The sequence below is a fragment of the Camarhynchus parvulus genome, chromosome 24 (genome assembly GCF_901933205.1).
Source record: "Camarhynchus parvulus chromosome 24, STF_HiC, whole genome shotgun sequence".
NCBI lineage: Eukaryota > Metazoa > Chordata > Aves > Passeriformes > Thraupidae > Camarhynchus > Camarhynchus parvulus.
Window position 1 is genome coordinate 2,594,741 of NC_044594.1, and position 17,334 is coordinate 2,612,074.

General features: G+C 47.0%; 1 protein-coding gene across 2 annotated transcripts in view; it reads left to right on the forward strand.

Moving 5' to 3' along the window:
* Positions 1-17,334, forward strand: part of GRIK4 (glutamate ionotropic receptor kainate type subunit 4) — a 200,899-nt gene that overhangs the window by 57,360 nt on the left and 126,205 nt on the right. For both annotated transcript variants that reach the window (XM_030964960.1, XM_030964961.1), the window contains exon 2: positions 13,253-13,384. In XM_030964960.1, the coding sequence (XP_030820820.1) occupies positions 13,303-13,384 (82 nt within the window). In that variant the 5' untranslated portion in view covers positions 13,253-13,302. The remainder of the gene's footprint in view (positions 1-13,252; positions 13,385-17,334) is intronic.

Below are 17,334 nucleotides of genomic sequence, written 5' to 3' on the forward strand. Positions count from 1 at the left end.
TTCCAAATGAGCTGTGCTGAATCACAGCCACTCCAAACACTCCCTCTGCCTGGAGAGGGGCTGAGGTGAAGAGAATTCCGGCGGGTGGGGGAGCAAAACCCAAGTGGTTCCCACGAGCTGGGGAGTTTAGGGCAGCCTGGAGAGTTGTTTGTGCCTCGTGGCTGAGCTCAGCGAGCTCTAATTGATGATTTCCCCACGTTTAGGGCATGCATAACGTCCTTCCCTGGTGGATTCATTGGTGCCTGGTGGGAGCTGAGCTAGACATGCAGCCCTTCCCTCTGAGAGGAAATCTTTCTCTCCTCCAGCAGAACGTGATTTCAATGAAACTCAGAGAATCCAGGAGTTTTTTATGAGCCTGCATCCCCACGAAATTTGGCTGGGAGCTGGGCATCCCATTCCAGACTGATTAAGGCTGGGCACAGAAGTGGGTGTTGAAAGCTCAGCTGTTTAATCCTCTTTTTCTCTGCTGTTGACACACGAGCAGGAATGGGAAACAGCAGATTCAGGATGTCACATCCCTGAGTCCTCATCTGGCTGTCACTGTGGCCTTGAGGTGACAGCTGCACTAGGATGTTGTGCTGGGGTCTGGGGGGACGACAGGTCAAGATATAAACATTAAAGTTGGGCTCAGCCTGGTTAATCAGGACAATTTATGCCAGAGCTGGAGGAGAGTGATGGGATGAGGATTTCAGAGCTCTCAGTTTGGGCATAACTTTGTCCTTCCCTCATTGAACTGGAATTGATGTCAAGCCAGTGATGAGAACAACTGCAAAGCCAGCTCTGGGAAGGGCTGCTCCTTGCTCAGTGTGGAAATTGGACATCACTGATGAGGATGGGAGCTCTGGGAGCAGTTTTGGGAATGCTGCTGAGCCAGGAGCACGGCCAGCCTGCTTACAGCTAACCTGGCCACGCTGCCTTTGCTCAGGGAACAAATTTGTTTGTGATGCTGAGGCCACGTCTGGGCCTTTGTGGGGCTCTGTGTCACACTCTGCTAACGAGGCCAAGTCATCTCTGCTCACTGGAGAAAGGCCACAACTGTGAGAGAGGAGAGGAGCAAAACCTCCTGAAGTGTCTGTGAGATTTATTATTTTTATTTTTATTTTTATTTTTATTCTATTTATTATTTATCCCGTGCTTGGCTCAGGAAATTCTGGCTCTGTTTGAATCCCAGGGTCACAAAATGGTTTGGGTTGGAGCTCATCTCATTCCAGCCCCCTGCTGTCACTTTGATTTTTTAAGATTTTCTAAGCTTTCTGATGTTTACATTCTTGTAATGAACTTTCTCACACACTTTCTGTAAATAACCCATTTTAATGTTTTGCATTCTTTTATGGAAGAAGAGAAATTTGATGGGCTGTTGGTTTGTCCAGTGTCACTGGAGAGGTGGCACTGTCACCATCCAATCCACTGTCACTTTTAGAAATCTATAAATGTTGGGGTCAGAAAATAAACTTCCCTTTTTTCTTCACCTTGAGAGCAGCGGTGTGAGCTTGTGTTCTTTCTATATAACAACATTTATAATAATAATAACATTTCTATATGTAATGTTCTTCCCTATAATAACACCCTGCCATGGGCAGGGACAGCTCCTGCTGGGCCAGGTTGGCAGAATCAATGCTGGAGATTGTTGTGGCTGTGGGGTTTTCCTCAGGGCTGTGCTTAGGGTGGCTTTTATGGCAGTTTTTTATGGCATCATCCCCATTAGCACTTTTGGGGATCCTCACTCACCTGGGGTGTGGAAAAGCTGGGATTTCCTGCAGGAGTGGCTCTGTCTGGGCAGGCTCCCCTTAGCAAAAAAGGAGAAATGGTGAATAACTCAGGCAGAACCACGGGGGAAAGGTGGAGCTGCCCTGGAATTGTGTCTGTGAAGTGGCCAGATATTGGAGAAACAAAGGATAAAGCAGGCAGAAAGGAGTTTATCTGCAGGCTTATGAAACTTGAGTGCTGCTTGCTTCCAAAAGCATCACCAGGCAAGCTGCTCTGAGCCCAAACTCCCCGTTATGCAAAAGGTTCCCCAAGCCTTAAATAAACCCACGAAAGGCCATGAGACAGGCAGTGAGAAACTGAGAGGTGCCAGAGCCCAGGCTGTGGAGACAAGTCCTGTCTGTGAGGGAGTTTTCTGTGCTCAGGGGAGAAGCTGAGCAGGTTCCTGCCAAGGATGAGTGTGAGGATTTGTCTGGTCTCCTGCCCGGCAGTGACAGGCAGGAGAGGAAATTTCCTTTTGTCAGCCAACACTGCCTCTGTGCTGTCCTTTCCCCATCCCTGCTCTGGGGATGCTCCTCCTGCCGAGCCAGGGGATCTCTGCTGGATTAAAAGCAAATCCCATTTCCTCACATCCCCACCGGGGAGGGAGGTCAGCAAATAATACCCCAAAAAACCTCTGAGTACTCCACTTGTCTGGCTGCTATTCCCCCCTAGAGCCAGAATTCCCCTTTTTTATATGGGATTTGATGTGTGGTTACAACAAGCAGAGGAAAAGTGCCAGGGCTGCCCCTTCTCCTCCATCCCTCTGGGTTTTGGGTGTTTCATCTCAGCAACACAGGAGCACTGCATCCCTAATTGCTGCTTTTTGCTGTTAATTAATCAAACCCATGGTTTTCTGGCCTGAAATCTTGTTGGTTTTTTTTCCCCCTTCTTGTCACTTTTGCTACAAGCAGGCTTAAAAGCTTCTCTCATGCAAAATAATGCCTTTAATTGCAACTTCACATACAAGTTTGGACTTTGATTCTGCCTTCCTGTGCAAGACTATTTATTGCTGTTTTATTCTTTTGCATCTGCTGGTTGTGTGCAGCTGTGCCATTGCACCAGCATCTCCCAGCTCCTGTATTTTCCATGTGTCCCATTAATTTTGCAAGGTTTCCTTGCTCCCTTGCCCCCAAGCCTATCACCCCTGTGCTTTCCTGTGCCTATTCTCAGCTTGGCATCTGTCCTGGTTGCCACCTCCTTCCCTGTGCATATGCTCCCTGTCATCCAAATGCACCCTCAGCAATCCTCACTCCATTAAAACACACAAATTCCATCTTCAGCCATTCACAAGCTGCCTCTTTCTCTCCTCAAAACCCCAGCCTTTTAGAGCTTGGATGCATCAAAATGTTCTGGGGGTGAGAGATGGGAGATTAATCTATTTGTTTCACTTACAGTTTTGGCAGCAATAAAAAGAAGCAAACCTGGATTTTTGGCCATAAACCACTTCTTGAAGGTTGATTTGGTAGAGGCTGCTTTGTTTTCCTTTCTTCTCCCTCTTGAATCTGCCAGGGCCTCTAAGTTAAATAAATAGATTAATCTTCTTTCTGTAGCCCAGAGATCAGGTTGATGCATTTAAGAGCTTTCTCTCTCTCCTGACTCCTGAGATGTTCACAGATCCGATTCATATTTTAGAACTTCCTTCATGTGTAAAGAGCCTCGTTGGTGCAGCAGCAATTCTTCACTAACAGCAAATAGGGCTCCGTGCTCCTTGGGTTTCTTTTCTTCTGAGAGAGCTGAAAATTTTCCATCAAAGCCTTTTTTTTTTTCTTTTTGTGGAAAAAGCAGCCTTTGGAGAGGTGGGGTGAATTCCTTCAAAACCTGAAGGTTTCCTTCAAAAGGGAAATTTGGTGTTTTGTGTGGTGAAGGTTGGATCACTGTGAGCCAAATGGCTGAGAGCAGGTTCCCAAAAGTGTCTCCACTTAGCAAAACCAAAGTGTGGCACAACTGGAGAAGTCCTGGCTTTTGAGGAGGGGAAAATGGGTTTTTGATCAGCTCTGTTTCTGTGCTCAAAGGTGAGTGCAAGGAAACCTCAAAAAGGGGGTTTTGAAGCAGTTCCTTCTGAATGCTGCCCTTGAAATGTAATAGAAGTGGGGTCCTGAGTGGGTTCTTCATCCACTCCCAATATGGTTTTGTAAGAGACAGGCAAGAAGGTTGGAAGAATTAAAGCTGTGATGCCAGTGGGTGCTTGGATCTTGCACTGCCCAGGGAAAGATGTTTTCCTAAAATTTCTAAAGCTGTGGACACTTTATACTAACCCAGGTTGCTCCAAGCCCCTTGGACACTTCCAGGGATCCAGGTGCACCCTGGAACATCCACTGGAAAAAGCCACAGTGGTTTATTCCCTATTGGAACAAAACCCAGACTCCCAAACTCAATTTTTATCCATTTCTCAGTGTAAGACCTTTGCTGTTTTAAAGCCTTTTTCCTGGTTAAGCTTTTGATGAATCCAAGGCTCTGGCTGTGCTCATTTATTCAGGTTTCTTTGCAAGCAGACTTGTTGAACAGCTCAGATTCTGCTCACCTCAGTGTGTCCCCAGGCCACCTCAGCTGGAGAGATCAGTTTGCATTTCCCTGTCCAAAAATCCCCTCCTGTACTGCTGTCTGCAGTGCAAACTCTGCTCTGTGCCTCACCAGAGGTGCTTTAATGGAGGTGAAGGCCTGCAGAGTGGGCAGGAGTCTTCTGCTGATTTAATGTGGCATAAAATGTGTCAGGAGAGCCACTTTAAATCAGAAAAACCAGCTGTACACAGAGGGGTTTGTGCCTGCCGAGGTGGGGAGGCAAACGAAATGTTTTCTTCATTTTTTAGAGATGATTTTTGACCTGCCCAGAATCTTTATCCAAGGTAAACAGCGCTCAGCTTTGTGTTTTGTGCTAAGGATGGTAAAGGATGGAGGTGCTGGTCAAGGATTGGGGAGCTGGTGAAGGATGGAGGTGCTGGTGAAGGATTGGGAAGCTGGTCAAGGGTTCAGGTGCTGGTCAAGGATTCGGTCTGGTCGAGGATTGGGGTGCTGGTCAAGGATTGGGGTGCTGGTCAAGGATTGAGGTGCTGGTCAAGGACTAGGGTGCTGGTCAAGGATTTGGTCTGGTCAAGGATTTGGTCTGGTCAAAGACTGAGGTTCTGGCTGAGGATTGGGATGCTGGCCAAGGGTTGAGGTGCTGGCCAATGATTGAGGTGTTGGTCAAGGATGGAGGTTCTGGTCAAGGATGGAGGTGTTGGTCAAGGATTTGGTCTGGTCAAAGACTGAGGTTCTGGCCAAGGACAGAGGTGCTGGCCAAGGATTGAGGTGCTGGCCAAGGATTGGGGTGCTGGTCAAGGGTTCAGGTGCTGGTCAATGATTTGGTCTGGTCAACGATGGAGGTGCTGGTCAAGGTTTGGTGTTTTGGTCAAGGATCAAGGTGGTTGTCAAAGATTGAGGTGCTGGTCAAGGATTGGGGTGCTGGTCAAGAGTTGAGGTTCTGGTCAAGGATTTGGTCTGGTCAAGGATTGGGGGGCTGGTCAAGGACTGGGGCGCTGGTCAAGGACTGAGCTGCTGACCAAGGATCAAGATGCTGGCCAGGAGCCGAGATGCTGGTCAAGAATTGAGGTGCTGGCCAAGGATTGAGGTGCTGGCCAAGGATGGAGGTTCTGGCCAAGGATGGAGGTTCTGGCTGTGGGACCAGAGCTGCTGTGGCCACCTCTGGCCCTGTTAAATGAAGCTCCCTGTCCTTCCCAGCTGGGAGAAACCCTTCCCTCCCTCCTCCCACCTGCAGCCTCTCCTCTTCCCCCAGCCTGGTGGTGATTTTGGTGATTTTTCCTCTCAGATAACAGCTCCAAGCCAATTAAGAGTGTCTCACACAGTCCTCGCTGTGGGAGACCACGGTGCTTTTAACTGCTATTGTTTGTTAATAAAAATAAATCGTGGGCACCAGAGGAAGGAGGGAGGGAGGGAATCCCACACGGGCTCAGTTTTTCTCTTTTCCTGGTGGATTTTTTCAGTCGGTGGATGGTCACAGCCAGGGAGGTTTTGACAGATGGTGTGGGCAGGGATGTGCTGGGGTGTTTGATGCTCTGTGCAAGGTACAGATCATTGCTCAGCACCTTCCCTGCGAGGGGGCTGAGGCTCAGGCACAACTGGGGCTGTGCTGCTGCCAGGAGCAGGAGCTGCTGGCACAGGGATGGGGCAGCAGCATCCTCTGAGGCTGGGGGAGCTCATCCAGCACAGCAGAGAGACTTGGAGAAAAACAGGGAGGAGTTGGGATGGGAGAAGTTGGATCTGAGGAGGAGAGGATCATTTCAGGCATGAAAGCACAGCCCAGGCTGGAGGATGGAGAGCCTCACCCCTCCTGTGCTGTTGGTGGCACAGATTTTGTACAAATGGGGGCTCAGGCAGCTCTCCCAGGGTGGGTCACCCCAAACAACCCCGCAATTTGGTGAAAAACGGAATTCACAACACTTATAATCACCAACAACATGCATAAGCTAAAACATAAATGCAAAAGCCAAAACATAAATGCAAAAGCCAATATTATCGTAATATCATCGTATTATTTTTCACAATGTCAGACATTGGGGTGTTTTACTCCCAGCGCTCTGTGCATCCATCATGCTGGGTGTTTTCTCAGCAGGCACAGCACAGGATTTTCTTTGTGGAAGGCTTTGGAGGAGGGCAGGAAGGGCCCAGCTGCTGGATCTCTGCTCTGCCTAAACCCCCCAGCTCAAGCCCACTTCCAGAATCAAGTGAGATGCCCCAGCAAATGAGTTTTAAATGCTGTAATGGGACTTTTGTGAGCTTGGCTGAGGGGGTTTCACACTCATAATTCACTCCTCTGTGCCAGCAGAGCTCTTCAAGTATTGACCCAGCCTGGGAGGGCTGATGGGCTGTGTGATAAAGCTGCGGAGGAGAGGAAAATTGAATAAAGATGTCCTGTGAGTGAAGTCTCCTTGTGTTCACAGGTCTGGGGTTGATAATGCTGGGGGAAATCTCGCTCTGAGATAGCCCAGCCTGTGTGAGGAATTAGGATGGGCACACGCTGCTTTTATCTCTAAGCTGTGATGGGAAATTTGATCAGGCTTTGCTAATTCTGGGGAGGATTGAGAAGGGTGAGATGAGAGGACTCAAGGCTGGGGAGAGAGAAAGTTAAAGAAAATAATCCACAGCAACCAGAAATGTCAGCGATGCATTCGTCCTTCTGCTTCACTGCCTCCAGAATTCTTTTCCCCTTGAAGTTTTCTTGCTTCTTTTTCTGGAAGTCACGAAGGGTGGAGGGGGAAAAAAAAAAAGGAGAAGAGAGAGATGAAAGAACACAGCTAGGGGAATGAAAATTTAAAAAAAAATCAATTTAGTGTATCGGCTGAGCAGGTGTTTATCACCAATATCACCTTCCCTGGGCTGTCACCTGCCCTGGTGTCACCTGGAGGGGTGAGATGTGATGGGGAGCCCCAGGTTCCTTTCATCCCCTGACACCTGGGGAAGGGAGATACCACAGCTCTGCCTCTCAGCCTGGTGAATCCATCCCTGGCACTGGTGTGAGGACAAAGAGAGGGGTGGCTGTGAGCAAAGCAGGCTCTTTAATGCTGATGGAATCTAAAAAACGAGACGTGGTTTTTATAGGAACATAGAAATTGCCAGACTGGAACCGAGCTCTGCTTCTTGTTGTTAAGTATCCTTTTTAAGCACTGGCTGCTTCCAGAGGCTGTGAGAGGAGCCTTGCCCCGAGGGCTGATTCTTCCAGCCCCCAAAAATAGGGAATTCACCATCTCCCTGCAGTGTGAAGGGTTTACACCCCATCCAAACATTGATTTGAATTTTTTTTTCCTTTCAAATGTAGCATTGTAATTCCAGCCATTCATTCTCTTGATAGATGTCATCCTTCCCTCAGCCTCACAGAGGTTTTTCTGACTGTGACAATACCTCGTGGTAATGATTTACCTGTGCTAATTATGCAGTTTTTGCCGAGCGAAACATATTGGTGGTGGCTTTAAATGGAGCAGTTTTTCAGTTTAATTGAACTTACATCTTTGTGGCCCCGGGGCAGGCTGTCAGTGCAGCTCTCCCCTCCCTCTGAGACTCTTTTTGGAGCTCAGAACAGCCACTTGTTGAGATGTTTTTCAGGTTTTTCAGGTTTTTCCCTTCTTGCCTGTTCCATTTAAACCCCAGCCTGTCTGCACAAGGAGCTTGACACAAGGCAAGAGTTCTCTTTGCCTGTCCAAGGAATGAAAAAGCCCCGTTAAGTTGTTTGTTGGTATTCCCTGACAGCTTTTCTCCCCAATTCCTTGCTGCTCTGCAGCTGTTAAATTTGTTGTCTCAGCTGTGAGGATTACTCCAGCTTTGCTCGAGCTGCGTTTTCTCACCATTCATCAAACTTCTGGTGAGGCAGGGAGAGATCCATCAACACCAAAGCCCCCTCCAAACTCCTGCTTGGCTGGAAAAAAAAAAAAACCAACCAGAAAAAAAAAATCTGCCTGGAGAAGGTGGAATTTGCTGCCAGGTTTTTCCAGGGTGTTTGTGGTTTCTCAGCTTGCAGGAGAAGGCGTGCAGGGGGGTTTGCAGTGTGGGGTTGCACGGGGATAAAAGAAACACGTTGGGGTTTTTGGGAAGCCTGGGCCTGGCACTGCTCTCCAGGGCAGCTGGAGATGCTCCTGCTGGGGACAGATGTGGCCCGAACAGGTTTATTGTAAAAGATGTTTTTTAGTTGGGGGATAACGTGATTTTAGAAGGTTGAACAATTGCTTTATTGAGCTATACTATATTACACTAATATTATACTTAAAAAATACTAAAAATAAACTTGTGACCCTTCCTAGACAGTCATGACACAGCTTTGACCTAATTGGTCAATCAATCAATTAAAACAACTATTACCGATCTCCAATTACCAAATCCCTTTTTGGTGAACAATCTCCATAACACATTCCGCGTGTGCCAAACACCAGCAGCAGCAAGCAGAGATCAGGATTGTTTTCTCTTCTTTCTCTGAGCTTTCTCGCTGCCTTCCCCAGGAGAAATCCTGGCAGGGAGAATGATGTCTCCCTCTGTTCAGAGGATGTGAATGCCACACAGGTTCTGCAGGGTGGTGGAATTTTTGGAGGTGGGAGCAGAAATCTCTGCCCAGGGGAGTTGATGCCCCATCCCTGGAAGTGCCCAAAGCCAGGTTGGACAGGCCTTGGAGAACCCTGGGATGGTGGGGGATGTCCCAGCCCATGGCAGATGGTCTGTGAGATCCCTTCCAACCCAAACCACTCCATAATTCCATGGAATAACAGCAGATTCCTCGAGTGTCCTTGTCAGGCTGTGCAGAGGGAACGTGCAGAGAGGTGGCTGCTTTTCAGGGATGTCTTCTTTATCTCTGTGGCAGCTCCAGCAGAGGGGTTTTTATGGGGGGAGTTTTCTTTTAGTGGTTTAACATTTTGTTCTGCCTTTTGGCTTTCTGCTCTACTGTCTAAGAATTTTTTCTGCAGAAATCTCCAAATAGCAGGAGGCTGTGGTGATAGCAGTGAAGAAGAGCACCAGCTCACACAGTCATTAAAAATGTATCAGTAGTTTCAGAAGCAACTTGCTCCCTCTCGGAGGCAAATCGTCCATAATTCTGCTTGGTATTTAGAGACTTTTATCTCCAGAGAGAACACAAAACTCCCCAGTATAGCCCTGATTTATTTTATTCTCTTGACTTTTCCAGAGCTGAAAGATGAAAAAATAAAATAAAAAAAAAAGGCTTAGCAGGAAAAGAATTCTGTATTTGTGCTGCACGCAGGGGTCAGCTCGTGATCCAGCAGCAGCTTCTCAGCACCTCCCACCCTGCAGGACCCAGGGAACTCTTTCCCATCCATCCCACTCTTATTTTTTTTTGGGGGGGGGGAGAAGATTGGGAATGCTCCACAGAGAGCTGTCCATCAACCCAGCCTGCTGTCAGAGCAGCAGAGAGGAGCCACTCAAGCTGTGAATGCACAGCTCCTGACATGTTCTCGCTGGAAACTTCAGCAGGGGAAGTTGGTTGGATTTATTTTCAGCCAGCTGAGGATGAGTCTGGGATAAGTCATCTTAGCATGCAGGAGAATTAGTGAGGCAAGCTGCTAAAGAGATTTGTCTCTTCGGGGTTTTCTTGGCTTTGTGAGGTTTTAATGAAGGGAAGTTGTGCTCCTCTCCTCTCCGAGTGGGATTTGGTGCTGCACAGGCGTGGATGCCCCAGCTGTGGCCACAATTCACTGGTGCACCTGGGTGGAACTCCTGTTCCACAGCATCTCCTGGGGAAATGAGGGACAGACAGATGCTCTCTGCAGCTGGAAGGCAGCTTGGCAGGATGACAAGCTCAGCAAGGCAAAATCAATGTACAGTGAGGGCGCTTGGACCGTGCTCACCACCCTTTAACACCTGAATTTAGGGAGGGGGCAGCAGATGGGGGCTGTGAGGACTGAAACACCTCTTTGTTCATTAGAGAGTAACTTTGGTGCTGGGCTAGGGGGAAAATCCTCTCTCTCCTTCCCTCCTGATGCTAAATCTGGGATCCCAGCATTTCTGCAGGTGGGGATGCATCCCTGTGTTCCCCTCCCAGGTATTTTGCCATCACCTCCAGCAGCCAGCTGGGCACAGCTTGTAGGATCCTGTGTTTTCTGCTGTTTGGCAGCCCCTGAGGTGCATTCCTATTGCTGCCAGCTGTTCCCTGGGCCCCTGCTCCAAACCCAAGCCCTCCTGAGGGGTGAGGCGGAGCAGCCTCCCCCTGTGCTCCATGTCCCAGGTAATCACAGCCCGCGCTCCCAGAGCAGAGCTCAGCAGGCAGCCTGGATTTACTGCCCAGCCTGGCTGACAACTGCGAGCTGCTGATGCTCAGGCAGCTGCTGCCTGCCTGGGAATCTCCTCCTCAGCCTCTCCAGCAGGCTGCAAACAGGAGGAGCAGCCTTGGGGTCTGTCCCTTGGAGCAGGGAGTCACAGGATCTTTTCCCTTTCCCCACAAGAGTGGCTGCTCCTTTTTATTTTGTCTTTGCCAAGTCTGAAATGAGAACCCCTTTTTTTTCAAGTGGTTCACAGGGTTACTGAGGTTGGAAAAGCCCTCCCAGACCATGGAGTCCAAGTTGTGCCCCAGCCCAGAGCTCTGAGTGCCGCCTCCAGTGGTTCCTTGGACACCTCCAGGGATGGGATGGGCACTCCAAACCTCCCTGGGCAGCTCCTTCCAGTATTTAACAACCCTTTCCATGGGGAAATTCCTGCTGATGTCCACCCTGGTCCAGCCCGAGGCTGCTCCCTCTCCTCCTGTCCTTGGGATAAGATCCCAAATGCCCCCCTCCTGTCAGGAGCTGTGCAGAGCCACAAGGTCCCCCCTGAGCCCCTTCCCAGCTCCCTCAGCCCCTCCTGAGGTTCCAAACCCTTCCCCAGCTCCTTTTCTTTCCCTGGTCACTCTCCCACGTCTCCATGTCCTTCCTTGAAGTGATGATGAGGATGATGACGATGCGAACTCCAGCAACCTCCTCGGATTTCAGGCAGGCATTTCCCTCCTGTATGGCTGGAAATTGAGGGGTTTTACCCCCTTTTCCCTGCCCTGCTCCTGGTCTGACATTCCCTGCTAGATGTTTTAGTCGAGCTGGGGCTGTTCGTCACCAGGCGTTGGTGTTTTGCTTTTCTCAAAATCTCAAATTTGGTTTTCTCAAAAATCTCAGATTTGGTTTTCTCAAAAATCTCAAACTGGCAAACCAAAACCACTGCACAAGGAAAGCACACTGAGGGTGGCAATATAAGAAGTAGGACCTAAAATGACCTAAAAAATGAGGAAAAGAGGATTGTGAGTGTTGGGGAGCAGCTTTAGAGGCAGAGCTGAGCACGAGGGAGCTCTTTGGGTGGCAAACCTCAGGCTGTCCTGCTGTCTCCATGGGGAAGGGATGTCTGGCTGTGTTCAGCTCCACGTTCCAGGCTGGGAGTGCATCTGACACGATGCTGCTGTTTTGTCAATATCTTGGGAAGTTTGGAAATAGCTGCTTCAAAGTGCTCCAATGATACATTGCTCTGCAATCTGTCTCTGCCGCTGCCAGCACTTCTAGGTAACCAATTTCCCATGTGTTTAACCTTTTAGGGCTTCTCTTCCCCAGGAATTACTCTGCAACTCCCACTGAAAAGAGGGGGGGAAAAAATGGAGAAAATTGCTATTTGCCCTTCACAGAGGTGGTTCATTTTCCAGGTGGTTTTTTTTGGGGGGATGTTCCTAGCTTTTAAAAATGGGTTGAGAGCGCTGAAATTGGGATGTTCTTCCCATGCCTGACTGACAGCTGAGCATGAGATCCCTCAATTTTCTGGAACTGGGATGGTGTGGAAGCATGATCCAGGAAAGGATCAAACCCCTGGAGATGTCCCTGGATTTTTATTTCTGTGGCTCTGTCTCTGCATTTCCCCTCTGTGAAAGGGGATGGTCCCTGTGGAGAGTGCTGAGATAAGCTGGAGGAAGTCTTAAATGTAATCTAAAAATAGATTAATTGGAAAATTGCGAGCAAAAGGCAGCGTCTTGCTCAGACAAAACTCCTGGTAGCTTCAAAGGCAGATTAAAGACTTTGCCTGTGTCAGGACTTGGTATTTGGCCCAAGAAGGAGACAAATGGAAGAGGGTGAGAATGTTTGCCAGCAGAAGAGAGAAGGGAGAGATAAGGTAACAGATGAAACACTCAAAGTCAGCATTTAAGGACATTGCTGCCTGTGGAGATAATTTTATCAACTCCAGAGACAACAGTTTTTTGGGTTTTTATTTTTTTTTTCTATGAAGTAAAATCTGCCCTTTATGAAGCTGTTTAAAATGGCATTTGTTACAAATTTGATTAGCAGGAACCTGCTGTAGGACAGCCAGTGCCAGTATCTGTGCTGATGATGAGTTTGTGGATTTTCCACCTCCTGCCCTTCATTTTGGTGCTGTTCTGACTTAGAAACTTGAATCTCTGTGTGGCTGGGTGGTGAGACAAAAATAAGAGGACAAAAAATAAAGATGCTCTTGGTCTTGTGCTGAACCCTCTTGTTCCTGAAAGGGAGGGAAGGAGGTGACTGGAACTGAGGCAAGGAATTGGTTTCTAGTTTGGTGAGGCCCAAGTGATTTCTGCCTCCCCAAGCCTTCCCTCAAATCACGTTTTGCTGTGAAAATGCTTTGTCCCATCCTAAAATCAGAAGTCACTATTATATAATGAGTTTAATGAGTTGCTGGCTTCTCTGAGTGGAAAGAGAAAGGGGGGGGTGGGTGAGAATAGAAGTCAGAGATGTGACTCAATATTGATTTCCACTTGTTTTTGTTGAAATGCTAAAAATGCCAAGATGAAATATTTGGACTTTTCCACGTGTTCCTTTTTCTTTTTTTTTTTTTTTTTAATTTTTTTTTTTTTTTTTTTTTTTTGCAAGGAGCTCTCTGCCCAGTTGGATTCCAAACCCTGAATAATTCATGGTCTGTAAATAGCTCCCTCCTCCTCGGGTAAATAGAGCTGTTGTCTCCCGTGCTGGGCGAGCTGAGCGGTGCTGCTGGGGGGGAGCAGAGGGGCTCACGGGTTTGTTTTTGTGTCTCCCCGCAGAGTTATGTCATGCCCAGACCACCGCAGGGCTCCATGAGGATTTATGGAAGATGCTCCGTGTCTTGGCGCCTCTGGTGCTCCTTCTGCTGTGGCTGATGAGGATCTGGGCCAGCCCCCATTCCCTGAGGATTGGTGAGTGCTCCCCTGCCTTTGGGTTTGTCGTTCTTATTTGTTATTGGGAGTTTTGTCGTTCTTATTTGTTATTGGGAGTTTTGCAAGAGTCAGATCTGAAATGACTTCCTTAAAATGAGAATATTTGACTGCAGTAAGGTTGGCAATACATCAATATTTCTATACTTACACCTATGTTCCCGCAGACAGGAGCAAAACTAGACACAGAATTTACTGTATTTGTTATTAGGAGTTCTGCAAGAGTCAAATCTTAAAAGAAGAATATTTGACTGTTGTAAGGTTGGCAATACATAAGTATTTTTATACCTACACCTATGTTTACAGAAACAAACTGTATTTGTTATTAGGAGTTTGCAAGAGTCAGATCTGAAATGACCTCCTTAAAATGAGAATATTTGACTGTAGTAAGGTTGACAACACATCAATATTTTTATACTTACACCTATGTTCACAAAAAGAGCAAAACTAGATGTACAATTTACTGTATTTGTTATCAGGAGTTTGCAAGAGTCAAATCTTAAATTACTTTCTTAAAATAAGAATATTTGACTGTAGTAAGGTTGACAACACATCAATATTTTTATACTTATACCTATGCCTATGTTCACACAAAAAAAGAGCAAAACTAGATGTACAATTTACTGTGAAATATTAATTAATATTAACAAATCTGCAAAGGCTTTGGCAGAGTTTAGCAGTCAGATGCTGGAAGTTGTGGCAGTTATCACCAAGTTCACAGAAACATTTGGTTTGTACCTCTAAAATTGTTGTGTTGGCAGAACTTAACCATTCGAAGAAGACAAAACTTGGTTTATTAGCAGAACTTGACCATTAGAAGAAGACTTTGGTATTTTTTAATTCATATTCACTGTCTCACCACCAGCCCTTACAATTGTACTTCCTCTGATGAGGATATCACAGAGAAAAAGACGTGGAGAACTCTGAGATTTTACAGCTTAAAAAATAGCGGGGAAATGACTCAATATAAAATTAAAATATTTTTTCAGTGATGATCTGGAGGGATTCTTGGAATCCTCCCTGCCTGGTGGGGTGTCCACGTGCAGGTGGGGCTGACACTGAGTGAAAGGTTCTCCTGCATGGTCACTGGGGACACCGAGCTCCTCCCTGAATTTTGGGAATGTCCTGTCCCCAGTTTGTACATGAAATGCAGTTTGTGGTGAGCTGACACCCTTGCTCAGCTCCTCATTGTGTTTTGGGAATGTTCTCTCCTTCCTTTTGTAAATTAAATTGAGTTTATGGTGAGTGGAGACGCTGAGCTCCTCCTTGCACTTTGGGGATGTTCTGTCCCCAGTTTGTACATGAAGTGCAGTTTGTGGTGAGCGGAGACACTTGCTGAAGCTCCTCCTTGCATTTTGGGAATGTCGTCTCCCTCCTTTTGTAAATGAAATGCAATTTATGGTGAGTTTACACATCCAGCTCCTCCTTGTGTTTTGGGAATGTTCTCCTTCCTTTTGTCAATGAAATTGAGTTTATGGTGAGTGGAGACGCTGAGTTCCTCCCTGAATTTTGGGAATGTTCTTCAGTTTGCACATGAAATGCAGTTTGTGGTGAGCTGAGACACTTGCTGAAGTTCCTCCATGAATTTTGGGCATGTTGTCTCTTTCTCTTGTCAATGAAATTGGTTTATGGTGAGCTGAGACACTTGCTGAAGTTCCTCCTTGCGTTTTGGGAATGTTGTCTCCCTCCTTTTGTAAATGAAATGCAATTTATGTTGAGTTTACACATTCAGCTCCTCCTTGCATTTTGGGAATATTCTCTCCTTCCTCTTGTCAATGAAATTAGTTTATGGTGAGCTGACACACTTGCTGAAGCTCTTCTTTGCATTTTGGGAATATTCTCACTTTCCTTTTGCGAATGAAATTAGTTTATGGTGAGCTGACAATGTTGTTGAAATTCCACCATGCATTTTGAGCATGTTGTCTCTTCTTCTTGTAAATGAAATTAGTTTATGGTGAATTGACACTGTTGCTGAGCTCTTCCCTGTATTTTAGGAATGTTTTCTCCTTCTTTTTATCAATGAAATGGAGTTTATGGTGAGTGGGCATAGCTCCTCCCTGCATTTTGGGAATGTTCTGTCTCTAGTTTGTAAATGAAATTAGTTTATGGTGAGCTGACACACTTGCTGAAGCTCTTCTTTGCATTTTGGAAATGTTCTCACTTTCCTTTTGTAAATTAAATTAGTTTATGGTGAGTTGACAATGTTGCTGAAGCTCCTCCCTGCATTTTGGGAATGTTCTGTCTCTAGTTTGTAAATGAAATTAGTTTATGGTGAGCTGACACACTTGCTGAGCTCCTCCCTGCATTTTAGGGATGTTGTCTCTTCCTCTTGTCAATGGAATGCAGTTTATGGTGAATTTCTGTATTTCCATTGGTTCTCATGGTGTTGATGTTGCCCTTCCTGTGTGAATTCAAAGCCACCCCTCAAAGAGCCGCTGAGGAGCTAAAATCACCCCTGCCATGTCCTACCCCTCTCCTAAACCCACACAAAATTAAATATTTCTGTCACAAATACATTTGCCCTCCATTGATGAGCAAAGGGGAGGCAGAGCCCAGCCTGCCCCAGCTCAAGGGTGCCACAAGAGCTGTGCAAACCCCAAAATACCCAATTTACAGGGGAGCCCCATGAGTTCAGGTCCCTAAGGAGCTCTCAGGGAAAGGCACCATCATTTCCCCATGCTGCCTGTGTGGTTCAGGGACCATAAATGCATCCAGAAACCTCCTAATGGAGCTCACCTCCCAGAACTGACACTCGGCTCTGTGTTTTAGAAAGGAACCTGCTTTCCCCGCAGCCAGCAGTGCCTTTATTAACCATTTGTTGCAGATAAGCAGCCAATCCATCCCTGTCCCCATTTGCGACTTTCACAGGTGACACACTTGAAGTAAAATTACCTCTCCCCTCTGCTGGTGGAGCACGAGGCAGCTCAGGAAATACGAGGAGGGAAGGTGTGAGCTGGCAGGAGCCTGGCAAGGCTGGCTGGGTGTTTTATATCCCTGGAATCCCTGATTCATGTGGAGCACTCCCTGCGCGTTCCCAGCCCTGCTGCCTGCACTTCACCTGGATGGGCACATCCTCCACTCCAGCCAGCAGGCAGGGATGGGCATGGAGAGTGAATTAGTAGGATGCTGAGGGTGAAAATCCTTCATTTTGCTTTGTGTTTCATCTTTTTGGGGAGAACTATGGGGTTTTTCGGAGAGAAAAAGGGGAGTTCCTGTGCCAGCACAGAGCTGCAAATCTGGGGTCAGTTTGTTTCCCACCTCCCCAGAATGAAAAGTGAAGGTGTTTGAGATCCTGAAGGATTGAATGAAAATTCTTAATTTTTCTTTGTGTTCCATCTTTTTGAGGAGAACTGTGGGGTTTTTGGGAGTGTGGAAAAAAGGGGAGCTCCTGTGCCAGCACAGAGCTGCAAACCTGGGGTCAGTTTGTTTCCCACCTCCCCAGAGTGAAAACTGAAACTCTTTGAGATCCTGAAAGGTTGAATGAAAATCCTTCATTTTACTTTGTTTCCCATCTTTTTTGGGAGCATTGTGAGGTTTTTGAGAGCCTAGAAAAAAAGGGGACCTCCTCCAGCAGCACAAACCTGGGGTCAGTTTGTTTCCCACCTCCCCAGAGTGAAAAGTGAAAAGTGTTTGAGACCTGGGACTGTGAATTTTCATCTTTTAAGGAAGCTGAAACTCAAATTATGCTGCAGCATCCAGGTGGGAATGGCAGCTGCCTTCCAGCTTGCTTTGGTTTGGGGGGTTTGATGAGTGTTGTTCCTTCAAGCCACAGTTTCATTTTTACGGCGCCTCCAACAAAAAAGTTAATAAAAATAAAGTGCAGAATAAAAAGAGGGAGAAAAATATGACCAGCAGCCCTGAAATCATTCCCAAATGCATGCTTTTGGCAAGGCAGGGAGATATGGTATCTAGCAACATAAATCAATGCTCTG